This window comes from Podarcis vaucheri (genome assembly GCF_965113315.1).
Source record: "Podarcis vaucheri genome assembly, chromosome: 9".
In the NCBI taxonomy this organism is placed as follows: domain Eukaryota; kingdom Metazoa; phylum Chordata; class Lepidosauria; order Squamata; family Lacertidae; genus Podarcis; species Podarcis vaucheri.
This window is the reverse complement of record NC_138767.1, coordinates 47,558,360-47,571,804: the sequence shown is the minus strand read 5'-3', so window position 1 is coordinate 47,571,804 and position 13,445 is coordinate 47,558,360. Positions and strand designations below refer to the sequence as shown.

The window sequence follows — 13,445 nt, the reverse complement described above, 5'->3', positions numbered from 1 at the left end:
AAACTCGCAAGAAGAAAAAACTTGCGGAATGAATTAATTTCGTCTTGCGAGGCACCACTGTATATTGGTTGACATAGTGCTGAGTCTTGGCCAATTCATCTCTGTACAGGGAGCTAAGCTCCTGCAGTGGAACTGGGAAACATACAAGTAAATTCAAACAGATGAGCACAGTGCAGTGTGCAGTATTTTGTTTTGTTTCAAACTTTCTTGTTCACTTTACATTGACCTTGTGACAAGGACAAAGCTGTGTTTCTAAAGGGCTTCTTGGAAAGTTTAAGTTCTTTCACAATCTTATGAATATGTTTAAACTTAAGAATCACTTGCAGTGTCCTTCTAGTTGGTGAAACAGCAGCTGCTGCTGTACCCAGGTATAGAACACGCTGTTTAGGTAAGGTAGAATTTCATTCTTGCTCAAGCTGTGAACTCTCTAAATGCACCTTCCCCCTGCGCAAGTCAAATATGCTATACAATCCACAATATTTTTTTTCCAATGCAATGAGAGTACAGAAATTATACACAGCTTCACTTTTTTATCTGAAATCTTTCACATGTAGTTTTTGCAATAAAGTTTCACACACTGTGAGAGTAATCATACTGAAGTTAATGGAACACAGCATAGTGTCAGTGCCGGATTTACGTATAAACTGAACAAGCTATAGCTTAGGGCCCCACTCTCCCCCCCCAATTCCCCCCCACTATTAATATACTTCTTCTTAATTGTATTTCAGTTTAACAATTACTTTTATAAAATATGTATTTTGTTATGTGCAAATGGCTTTAGATGCCTATTAGGTCCATAAATTACCATATAGCAGATATTCAACACAAAAAACCCAACGATGATTAGTTGTTGACAAAGGACAGCTGGACATATAAAGGGCCCCATTACCTTCAGTAGCTTAGAGCCTCATCAAACCTAAATCCGGTCCTGCATAGTGTGCTCAAAATCTTTTTGGCCACATGACTTCCAACAATGTATATAAATATTACAGTTATGTTGTCGCATTGCCACATGCCAAGAAAAATGGGGAACAATGAATTTTAAAACATTGAATTTTAAAACATTGTGCTCAAAATGTGTCTTACATCCTGAACTAACCCTGTAGACAGCACTTTTTAAATGTAAAATCAATAGCTTTCATACAACTGTCAATGCAGATTTAATAAATATGTATTCATTAGTAAAATGGTATAAAAACATCTATCTAGATAGCAAGTAGATCTTAGGAGGGAATATTCTATCATGCATCTATCCTCTAAACACATACAGCTTTGTTCTGCATAAAGCTACACTCAAATATTCCAGAGCCCTTTTTTAATGGTTTTGAGGGTATTCCCAGAACCAGGAGAGTAAAAATGGATCTTTGACTACAGTCATGAGAAGCATAACCACTAAGAGGCAAAAGGTTCTGGCACTGATCCCTAAGAATGACGGTAGGCAGACATAAGCCTATTTCATTTCTATTTTTACTTCCAAGTGAACCGGATATGGTGATCCTGTGTCTAAGTTTGTGATGACTGGATTTTAGCTAGATTTAAGAGGACGTTCAGATTAATTCATTTATGAGGTGATTAACATGGGAAGCATGATGTAATTTTCAAGGCCAGCTACCTTCACACTGATGGATGCTTTTTCTTTATGGTAAGGATGAGAAAACCCGAGGGCTTTGACTCCAAACAGCGCAGAAACTGATGGCCTTAGGCCTAGCATTCCACTTTCATTTTTTTTTTGTAATTTTTTTTTATTAAGTTTTAACAATGCACAGTATAAAAGAAGAAATACAGAGACAAGAACAAAAGAAAACAAAACATACAAGAACAAAAAATACAAAATACATACTACAAAATACAACAATACAAACATTAAGCACAAAAATACAAAAATGCATACATTAAAAAACTAATAATAAAAAAGAAAAAACACATATAGGAAAAACACAAAAATTCCCTCTTTCTTAATTTTATATCTTAAATTCACATATTTTCCTGACTTCCTCACATCCCCCATTCTTGTATCCCTATTAAAAGTTGGTTCAGCAAATTCATAGCCCTAGCATTCCACTTTCAGCCTGACAATTAATTTGTAAATTTGTTACCTTCTAAACTAAACAGCTCCCTAACTTACCATATCTCTGCCACTTTAATAGATACACACATAAATTACTTTGTATGCCACCTTTCCGTAATTCAAACTATGCTCAAGGCAGCTAACAACATGAAAAAAATACATAATTACAAACCTAACAAAAGTAGTTATAAAGAATAAATAAAACACTGAACGTACAAATTAAATTGTTTCCACATAAATCATATTAAGTTCTAAAATAAAGATACAAAAATTAATATAAATAACAGCAACCCCCCAAAACACACACACACACACACAATACTCTAGCTCATGAGTCTTTTTAGTAGCCTTAGCTTTTGTAGCTGGAGTCAGTCAAGGGCCTGCCCACCAAGGCCAGGTAGATAAAGCAATTCTAGTCAATTTAGATATTGCGAAATTGAGCAGCTATAGAAAAACCAATACAAATGCCAAGTCTTATCAGGGCAGTTCTAGTAACATGCCCTTTGCTGTGCCCCCACACTCTCTTTTCTGTTGTTAACAAGTTGCTCTCGGGATTTCTGATGGAGGGCAAACATTGTTTCAAGACAGAACATACTAAAGAAACTTCCAAAACAAACCCCAAATAATATATTCTTCTTCTTTTTTTTTTTTACATAAACTGAAGACAGTTACTAGAAACAACGAATAAGAAGCAATCACCTACATAGAATATCTATATCTATATATTCCTTGTCTTTTAGGCATGCTTGACACTACAATCCTGCACATGTTTACACAGTAGCAATTCCTCCTGTGTTCAATGGTAGTAATGAGATTAGCATACCACTTAAATGGGTGTACTTCGCTTTGCTGTCAAACTCCTAATGTAAGGAAAACTATACCTTGCAACCTGCTATGCAAATCCCTGTAAAATTATTGGCTAGGTTTAATCAGACAGAATAGTCGCAGGAGTAAGTTCCTCTGAGTGAAGCCTGGTGACTCAGCTCCAAGAATAAAAGTGAGTGAGAAAGGATAGGTTACGTTAAAAATAAGAAAGTGAAATTGTCTACCTTACACTGAGTTTTATAGATGATGAGGGAGAACTTTGGTTCCTGGGCATGAGCAGCAAATGGAGACAGAGGAAAAAATGTTCAAAATCTAGCCATTTTGATAAAGCTTTGGTGAGGAGAACTCAAGGATACAATCTGATAGGATTTTGTGTTAGATACTGCAAGTATGCAGAAGCTGCAGGGCCGGTTCAAGACATTCTGCTGCTTGAGGTGAAGGACAAGATGGTGCTTTCCTCTATTCCAGATACAGAAGCTGCCCAGATTTGTAGCTTCAGCTTTTTGAAGGAACAGCACCTTCCACTGCAGCAGAGTGCAGCAGGCTAGCTTGGAGAATGCAGGGAAAGGTGCAGGGAACACCTAGCCCAGTCCATTCCCCACCCCTCAGCAGCCTTACTCTGTCTCATGGTAGGACTGGCCATGCATGGGGGTTTGGCACGTAGCATACTGAAATGGCTCAAGTTTGAGGAGACATGTCTCTTCGTTTCCTCTCAAACGCTACATAGAATCATGCAAAATGCTGGTTATATTATTATTGTTGTTTGCTTTGGTGTCTACAGCTGAACAGTGTCCCGGGCAGAAAAAAGGAAACAGAGTTTTGGGATTTCATTACAACTGCCTTTCCCTACTCCATTTTCCCATGCATTCCTATCCCTTCTTGTCCACTGAATTTAGGTTGCTGTAGGCACAGACTGAATCATGTCAACTGTTGTTTTTCAATAAGTATATTCCAGTAAGTCCTGTTCTTCCAAGTACATGCATATTAAAAATCAGTAGCAGTAACGATGAATAGGATAGCTCAGTCTCATTAACTGACATTAAACTAATTTAAATACACAGGCATAAATGATTTTCTTTTTCTGTGCACAGTCTAATTATTTATTTTGGTACATTGGACAAAGTGATTTTGGAATTACATAGTAATTTATGCTTACAATTTTCAACAAAAAAAGCTTATTCAGATAAGCTTAACTTTTGCTTCATCTTTTACTACTGTATGCAAGTTGAGAGACTGTAATAGGTCTCCTTTGGGTGACTAGCAGATTGCACAGGAACATTGGTAGAAGATTTAAAAAATGTCAGCCTCAGGCATTTTCACCTTTGTAAATTTAATCATGTATATATTATTCAGAAGGGACAACTTGTTTTTATTGGTAAACTTAACACAGAGGATAATTGATTAACCTTGACAGTTTTAAATGCACATCTAATTGTGTTACTGTCTTTTGAAATTAAAAAAGTTGATGGAGTGGCTCACAGCTCTCAAGTGGGATGGATGACTGATGATCCCTTCTAGATTGCAAAAAGTTGTTCTCAGGCAGCTATTCTTGGTAAAATTAGGGAAACTTTTTACTGGTGCATGAAACCTACAGTGAGGGGGTTTACCCACTCTCCCAGAGCTGTGGCTTCAAAATAAAATTCCACACTTACACAAAGCCCATGCTGGCAACTCATGCTTTCTTGGAATCCTTGACAGAGTAAATTAGATTAGATAATCTAAACAGCAGTAGACAACTATGCACCTAGCAGCAGATCATGAAAAGATAAAGCTCAAGCGGATCTTAAAGTAACGTAATGGCCAATTGCTAAAATACATGGTTGTGGGTTAAAAATGTCACCAAACTATTTTCTAGGTAGGAACATTGCTTCCGATACAGTGGTACCTCGGATTAAGAACTTAATTCGTTCTGGAGGTCCATTCTTAACCTGAAACTGTTTTTAACCTGAGGTACCACTTTAGCTAATGGGACCTCCCGCTGCTGCTGTGCTGCCGCCACACGATTTCTGTTCTCATCCTGAAGCAAAGTTCTTAACCCAAGGTACTATTTCTGGGTTAGCTGAGTCTGTAACCTGAAGCGTCTGTAACCCGAGGTACCACTATACTATACAAGACTACTGGTGCAAACATATTTGTACATGTACTAGTTATTGTTTATTAAGTCCACTTATACAGTCGGAAGTGTAGATTTTGGTGAATTTCCTAGCTCAAAAACTACTTTTCACTTTTTGAAATATGGCAGCCCTATTTATATTTACTTGGAAGTGAGTTCAATAGGACTTGTTCCTACATAAGTGAGCATATACCGTATTTTTCGTCCCATAGGACGCACCTAGTTTTTTTGGGGGGGAAATAAAGAAAAAAAAATTCCCTTTATTTCCCCCCCCCCAAAAGCAGGTCAGGGAAACAGAACCAGGTCGAGGAACAGCGGGATGGCGGCGCTGCGCCTCCCTGCTGTCCCCCGATCTTGTGGGGCTGGCCGATGTCTGCCCCGCGCGAGGGGCGCTCTGCATCAGGGCGCCCCTCGCGCTGGGCAGCAGGCTGCTATCCGCAGCGTGGGGAGCCCTGCGGGGAACTCCTGCAAGGCTCCCCACGCTGCGGATGTCTGCCTGGGGCGGGGGGGGGGCGCTCTTCTTCAGAGCGCCCCTCGCGCTGGGCAGCAGGCTGCTATCCCCAGCATGGGGAGCCTTGCGGGGAACTCCTGCAAGGTTCCCCACGCTGTGGATGTCTTCCTGAAGCCTGGAGAGCGAGAGGGGTCGGTGCGCACCAACCCCTCTCGCTCTCCAAGCTTCAGCAAAGCGTGTTCTCCCTAATAGAGAGCACGTGTTGCGGTTGGGGGAACAGGCCACCCTGTCATGACTAGGCAAATTTGGTGGAACCCAGCCTTTAAGAGGTTAATTGGGTTGCTGGGGAATTTTGATTGTTGCCAATTCGGAGGAGGGGTCAGAGGCTTTAAATACAGAGGCCAGGCGATGGGACGTCCTCTTGGCTGTTTTGCACCGGATCACCCTCCCTCCCTCCCTTTTATAGGGTGGTTTTTTGTTTTGCTTGCTTGACCTTGCTATGCCTGTCATGGGGTCGTTCGCCTTGGAGCGGGGGCCTGGTAGGAATTTTGCCATCTGGCTGATTGGCTGGTGCCATTGGGTTTTTGCCTACTACGTAGCAAATTGTCACAACTTGTAAGGTTGGCGGTTAGGCATTGGTTAAATTGGTGCTTGGAGGGGTAAGTGCCTATCCCTCCAAATGATGCGGAAAGGGAATTCCGTTAAAGGAATCCAGGGGCTTGCCATTCTTTCGTCCTTGTCCGTGGAGCCGGACTTGGGCCGTGCAAGCCCCACCGGAACATGAGGGTGAGAAGTGTTGGACTGATTCCCAGCTTCATTTCTCCCCAATACTTGTTTCCCACGCTGGCTTCCGGTGGTGTCCGGAAGGGACCAGCTCTGTCCTTGGGGGGCAAGGACAGATAGTCATAACCAATGCCTAAGCAACCACTCACATTTTTTGTATTTGAATAAAGTTGTGGCCAAAATTATGCCAAAAACTTAAACAAAAATTGAAGTGTGCAGTGTGAATTATTTTTGGGGGTGCCACTGTGGGACTCAACACGCAAAAGCCTGCATTCGCCCCATAGGACGCACCCAGATTTCCCCTTCATTTTTGGAGGGGAAAAAGTGTGTCCTATAGGGCAAAAAATACGGTACACACTTACCTAGGATTAACCCCACTGAAGTCAATGAAGCTTACGTCTGAGTAGGCACAGGATTGTGCTATTAGTCATCTAGTGCAGTGACTGAGATTGAGCTATGAACCTAGAAGTCTATGGTTCAAACATCTCATTTGTCATGAAATCACCAGATAGCCTTGGACAAGCTTCTTTCTTTTATCCTCAGCCACTAACCCCACTGTGGAGATACCATTACTGACCTACATAACTTACAAGGTTGTTATAAGAGTTACAAGAATCCATTGTGGCCACGGTGGTCCATTGCAATAGTAACAATGAGTTGTGTGGCATCTATCAAATTTAAAGACTACTGAAGCTTTTGTGGGCTGTGGCCCACTTTAACAGATACATGAAATGCTATCATTAGTTGTCAGAAACATCTAGAAGTGCCAAAAGGCCAGAAAATTGAAGAGATAAAGCAGGTTTGTGACATTACCAAGGGGATCTCAAAAGTATACAGAATTGCCAAGGTGATCATGCCTGGTAGCAGTAACTGGTGATGAGAGAATTTTTGTAACTTAGGTATGGCAATTTAACACCTGTCCTGGGAAGCAAAATTCTTGAAATTGATTAATATCTAATATGTATGGGAAGTGCTTTGAACACTCAGAAGTGCTAATGATATGTTCTGCATTATTATTATTATTATTACCACTACTGCTACTAACTACTTTGCCAAATCTGTACCCATTAATGTGTCAAAAGTGATGTGTCAGTCAAATCAGGATCAGAACTACGATGGAGACAACCCAGGTAGCAATCTTGAATCCATCTCATGGCAAAGGGGATCAAAGCTCCTTCTAAAAGGGCCCTTGCTTGTTGCTGGTGTAGAATGACTGCTAGTCACCTTTTCCCAGGGTGTTATAGACTGCACCACTTGGGGAAAACCCCTGACTCAGTCAGGGGACAGAGATGCAGTTAGACCATGATGTGCACTGGCACTACCAATGTACTGCCAAATTTGTTGCAGCAGGCAGAGCAGAGAATGAGCAGTGGTGAGGTGTTCTGCCAGCCCTGCCATACTATAGCAGTTGCAGAACTAAATCATGCTATTCTACATACCTCTTTTGTCAGCTGAGAAAGAAAAAGAATGAACCAGAAGTTGCTCCTGGCAATACTAGCAGTATAATACAATATTGCAGACTTTAAAAAAAAAATGTGCAAGAGAAGATAGATTTGCAACAATGGAAAGGGATCAAGGAATCTCCCATAATAGGAGTGGAGCACTTTCTGCAACAGAGGCCTGCTATAACATAATGAATTATTGTAGAAGTTTTCATCACATCAGAAGCCAATATGCTTGCCCAAGACCTGAAGCCAACCATCTAGAAACATGTGTCACATCAATGGTATATTGATCAAAGTAGCTGTCTGAAAGCAAAATAGAGGAGATTTCATTTGCAATAAAATAAGCCATGCAACTAATTGCTAGGGAAGAGAGTTTGTTTCTGACTTTTAACCAGCATCTTTGGCTCTTCCTCACTGCCCAAATCATTTCATTGTTCTAATGAGAATATTTCACAAATTTGGACATGCCAAATTAAAACTGGTGTTCTGCTAAACTTCCAAAGGTGGTGGTAGAGGGTTTACCCTGCCTTATGAAATCCATAAAACTTCAGTTTTGAAATGTGTAAAAGCTAGTGCATCCTAATAGCTTCCCATAAACATATGACTGGCCACTGTGGAAACAGGATGTGGACTCAATAGAGCTTTTACAGATCAAAACAGGGTATACTTCTTTTGCACATGAGTGGGGAAGGAGAGTCTGGAGATGCCACAGGCAAAAAGTAAAGGATAAAATCACATACAAGCTGATGGCACCAGATGACAAAAGCAGTGAGGCAAGAAATTCTTAAACAGAAATAACAACTAAGTAATAACAAAATAGAGCAATGTCCTCATGCACCTTTGCCACTTCTGCTGCAGATTCAGCAGTGCAAGGATCTTGCCTCCCACCTGGGCAGGGCTCCAAGCCTGGCTGCTTCCCTGAAGAAGCCACCATGGGGTGGAGGAGGCAGCAGTGGCAGGATGTGTAGGCCCCACCCAGCCAACCCCCTACTCCAGCTTAGCTATGCCAGTCCCCAGAGTCGTCCCACCCAGAGCTGGGTGACGGGTTTGCCTCCCACTGTTGACTTGCCTCAGGTAGGAAAATGTTTTGGGCCAGTCCTGGTAGGCTGCATGCTCCACTTGCATAAGGCTCGTCAGCATGATGCCGTCCAGATGTTGTGGTCCCCAGCACCCATCATCTCTGACCAATGTTAGCTTGGGCTGATGGGAACTGGAATCTAAAATACCTGGAAGGTGCCATATTGGATAGCCCAGCTAGCAGAAGGGCAACATGCACATCTATTTATCAGGTACAGTATGTGTTGATCTGAAAGGTTAAAGAGTGGAATATCAGGTCAACACACCTTTTCATGCTAATCAATGGCGCAGGGTGAAATTTAAAAAACCAAAAAACTTTTGATACTATTGAAAAGAATTCAGCAGTTAAGAATGCTTTTTCATCCAATTAACAACATGTCTTAGTTGAAAAACTGCTGCAGAGAACCAGAAGTATTGAAAGACATAGCTGCTTGACAAATGGGGATTTTCAAGATTACTCACTAGGCATCCACTGTTAACTGCTGACAGGATTGGCAGTGCTAATGCAGACATTAAGAAAAAAAACAAAAGGCTGACTTGCAAAGGTCATTATTAGCATATCATCAAAGGCTGTGTTTCCGACTATCCTTGTGACTGCAGTAGAACAGATTTAATCCCTCTAAAAGCAAGCTAAACCAATTATGTCAGAAGGTCTGTCTTATGTCAATTAGATGCAAAACAAAAATGGCTGCCACAGATTAGACAGCTCATAAATGGAAGAACATACTAAGAGATACTAAAGGCAATCTTTGCAAAAATGTAATGCGATACAATCTAACCTTAATATCAGCACAGCAATACCATCCCATATGTAGGGTAAGGAGTTGCAATGTAGTATTGCAATGTAGTATGGCTGGGGTGTAGCGTAACTCTCACACAGTCAACTGACACATAATTCTTAATGGAAATATTGTCAAATAGACTATCATTTCAGCTCCCGTCTTTCTACTTTCCAACACTAGCCCTCTCATTTGAGACCTACCAAGATTTAAAAGTGTTCCAGTCCTTCTGGTTTCCCATTATCTAAATGCCAGAATTTATTGCTTAGTTATGCACAAACAACCCAAAGATTTTGGGTCAGGAAAAAAATGTGTAAAAAATAAAGTAGTACAAAACAACTTTTCAGAGGTAGTCTGGCAGAATCCTCAGTGGTATGCTATGCAGTAAAATATTTTTCTTGTCTTTCACTGGAGGCCCTTTATTTTACTTCAGTATTAGCATTAGATAAGAATATAAAGTTGGAAATGCACAACCATTCCCTTCATCTATTTTTACAGTCCTTTCAAGGTGCTAAACATTTACCACCTTGCTAAATAACTGCAGTTCTGACAAGTTTGTTTGTCTCTTGGCAATTTCTTCTCAGCAGACTTTTGCAGAAAAGTTTTTGCAATAAAGGGTCTTATGAGACAATGATTAACTCCAAATCATATTTTGAAAACATTTTAAGGGGTGTGAATGGCCATAAAAGCCCCTAGCTCCTTTCCCTAAAGCACAAAAGACTCCAAAGCAACACAGCATTATGGGGAGAAAGCTCATCTCCTTAGTATAACATAGAAGAACCAGAAAGAGCTTTCACACCTGCATTTAACAAGCCATAGCTGTTAAGCACATATGCAAAGTGTATTGCCATGTGTTACCATAGTAACATGCATAAGCATACAATTCTAAGGGGGGAAAGTGGTCACTTTTATGCTAATGTGGTATGGTGAAGTAGAAAGGGAGTCACTCTGGTAATATGAAGTGACATATGTGTCAACTTTTGTAGTGGGGGCTACTGTGTAGAGAAAAGAAGAGCAGCTGGACCAACAAATGCTTTACAACAACACAAACGTTTCACCTGGACACTTGAGATGGCATATTGTTAAGGACAGCCAATTTGGTGTCAATGGAGAAATGTTGATACTCTCAGGCCCAGTTTATTGTATAAATGGCAAGGGAACCTTTACCACTTTACCCTTTTTAACTTTCAGGATAAAGTGGTAAAGGTTTCCTTGCAAAGGACCACTTCAGCCTGCAGGTGGAACATCACATATCAAAATGCTTCCCCACTAGAAAATTCCTTGCACATGGAAAATAGTGTCTGGGTTAAGAAGACTAGGCTGAACACTTCACCACAATATGATAGTTTTCTGTGTGCAAGGAAGTTTTAAAATACTGTTGAACCTTACATATATTTACACATGACCCACAATTTTCTCATTCTCTTGAAAGTTCACTGAAATTACACAATGCTATCTTATATTTATCTAGTTCCCTAAAGCCTTTGGTCACTGAATAGATGCTTTCAAATGTGCATCATCTGTATTATATGATTGCAGCTAAGCTACCTAATGCGAAGCGAGACAGTCCATCAAAATTCACATTGCAAGGAGGCTGACAGTGATATGAAAGACAGAGAGATGCATATGCCGCACCTCGGTTTTAGCTTCAAAACTGTAAAATGAAATTCTTTCCGAGACACACTCCATCACAATGTTGATTCACTAAGACGTCTGAGAACTGCCTTAGCAACAGGGCTTCCCATCCAAGAAGCTCTGATTCAAGAATCCCATTTGTCTTCCACTGCTCTTACCAATGTCATATAAATGTCACAACAATCCATTTTGCCTGGGTCAAAAGTTCCAAACAAGTACCAGAAAAAGGTTGTTCACATGCGCCACAATCCCTCTAATAAACATGTACAGCCATGAACAATAAAAATCCAGTGCAGAACACCTTAGATCAAATCCAACAATGAACACACATTTGTCATGGAAAGAAAGCTATTTGATTTTCACAATGTTAAACCATGAAACAGTAACAGTTGGCTTGTACCATCAGTTAATTTGATTAATGTGCAGAGCAGAGAGTAGTTTCATTTATGTTTATGTTTACTCTGATAAGAGAACAAAGGTATGTCTATTCAGCTTACAAATTAATGACACAGACAAAAATGGTTTAAGAACACACACACAGTTAAAGACTTTTCACAAATCACATTTTGTCTCACTTTAAGTGGGCTCCTGCCAGATTAATTAGGTACATGGAATCATCTCCCATCCTATTCCAAAGAATGCCTACTGGAAAGCAGGAACAACTGGGTTAAACTGGAAATATTTCCTAGTACGTAGACTTAATATTGTAGCCAAAATACCAGTGAATTAATGGAATGTACTGCAGAATGTTATGCATATTTACTTTGAAGTAAGTATCACTATCTTCAGTGGGACTTTCTCCTAGGTTGGCATGCCTAACACTGCAATTCTGGCCTGCAATTCTAAGCACTGTAATTATATATTTACAGATGACCCTGTAGCAAAACAATAAAATGTTAGTGTGGAATGCTGCTCCATTTCACCCCAGCCTATTTTAAATTCTCTTCCTTTTTCTTTCTGCTCTCAAAGCTACCAATCCACGCTGCCTGAGCATGCTCTGCCCTCACGGGCCTGTTTAGAGATTAATTTTTTTCCCACCGAGGGTGGATGGAGTGGACACATGGCTGCCAACAAGGAGCTCAAGGCAGTATAGACGGTTCACTTCCTTCAACTATATTCTTCCAACAACCCTGTCTTATAGGCTGAGCTGAGAGACAATGAGGCTCAAGGTCATTCTGTGAACTTGATAGCTAAGTAGTGATTTGAACCTTGGGGCTTCCTAACCCCACTCTGATGCTGTAGCCACCATATCACACTTGCTCTCTACTTAAAAGGAAGTACTGAGACCCACTGAATTCAGTGTGAATTTTTATGAGTAAACATGCATAGGATTGTGACATAAAGTACAAAGTTAAGCAAATGGAGGTGCATCTGACTCTGCCTGGATTGTGCCCAGTTAATCTAGGGGAACCCATATCTTGAAGCAAGCTTTGCTTTCCAGCTCCCAACATACTGAATTATAATACCGTCATTGTAATGTACTGCTATGTTGTTGTGGCATTACAGTTAAATCAAGCTGTCTCATGCAATAAAATACAAAGTGGGAAATCTGATAAACAGCTTCCCCAAAAGGTCAAAGTTAATGGGTTTTTACTCAGAAGAATAACACTGAGCAAAAAAGATGTTTTCAGCATTAGTTATCTGGCAAACTACAGAAACAATGCACCAAATCAGCCATGCTATTTTAGGAAAAGGACATAGGAGACTCCTAAACCTTCTTTTGCCCTTGGTATAAAATATATCAGACATTGGATAAAAACAAATGAACAGAGCAATCTTACCAAGGACACCTAATTGAATACATAGTTCTCAAGCAAATCATAGTAATATGATTTTTCCCCCATAGAAAAGAGTGATTTTGTTCTGATTTATATGAGAGAACTATACTGTGCAAGTGGTGAAGGTATTTGTCTTACCTCTGTCACTGAAGTCATCCACGAGAATGATTTCTGCTATTAGGCTACTTGGAGTCCTGTTGATAATGCTGTGTATGGTTCGCAAGAGTGAAGTCCAGCCTTCATTATGAAATGGGATGATTATGCTAGTGTTTGGAAGCTTCTCCAAGTATACCTTGTGCTTACAGCTGAGGACAGGAAAGAAAAAAGACCATGTAAGAATATGATAAAGACAGGCTTGGCACCTTTCAAATATCATTTCTTATAAAAGAAATCGGGAGAGCAAATGTTCAAACAGTTCAAATGCCTTTTACTGTGGGTACCCTCCAACATCAATCTGTCTGCCTTGGCCATCAATATCGTGGCATACACTT

General features: G+C 40.4%; 1 protein-coding gene across 4 annotated transcripts in view; it reads right to left on the bottom strand.

Annotated features, from left to right (window-relative positions):
* Positions 1 to 13,445, bottom strand: part of GALNTL6 (polypeptide N-acetylgalactosaminyltransferase like 6) — a 475,517-nt gene that overhangs the window by 239,949 nt on the left and 222,123 nt on the right. For all 4 annotated transcript variants that reach the window (XM_082237231.1, XM_082237233.1, XM_082237234.1 and 1 more), the window contains exon 5: positions 13,093 to 13,259. In XM_082237231.1, coding sequence (XP_082093357.1) covers positions 13,093 to 13,259 — 167 coding nt within the window. The remainder of the gene's footprint in view (positions 1 to 13,092; positions 13,260 to 13,445) is intronic.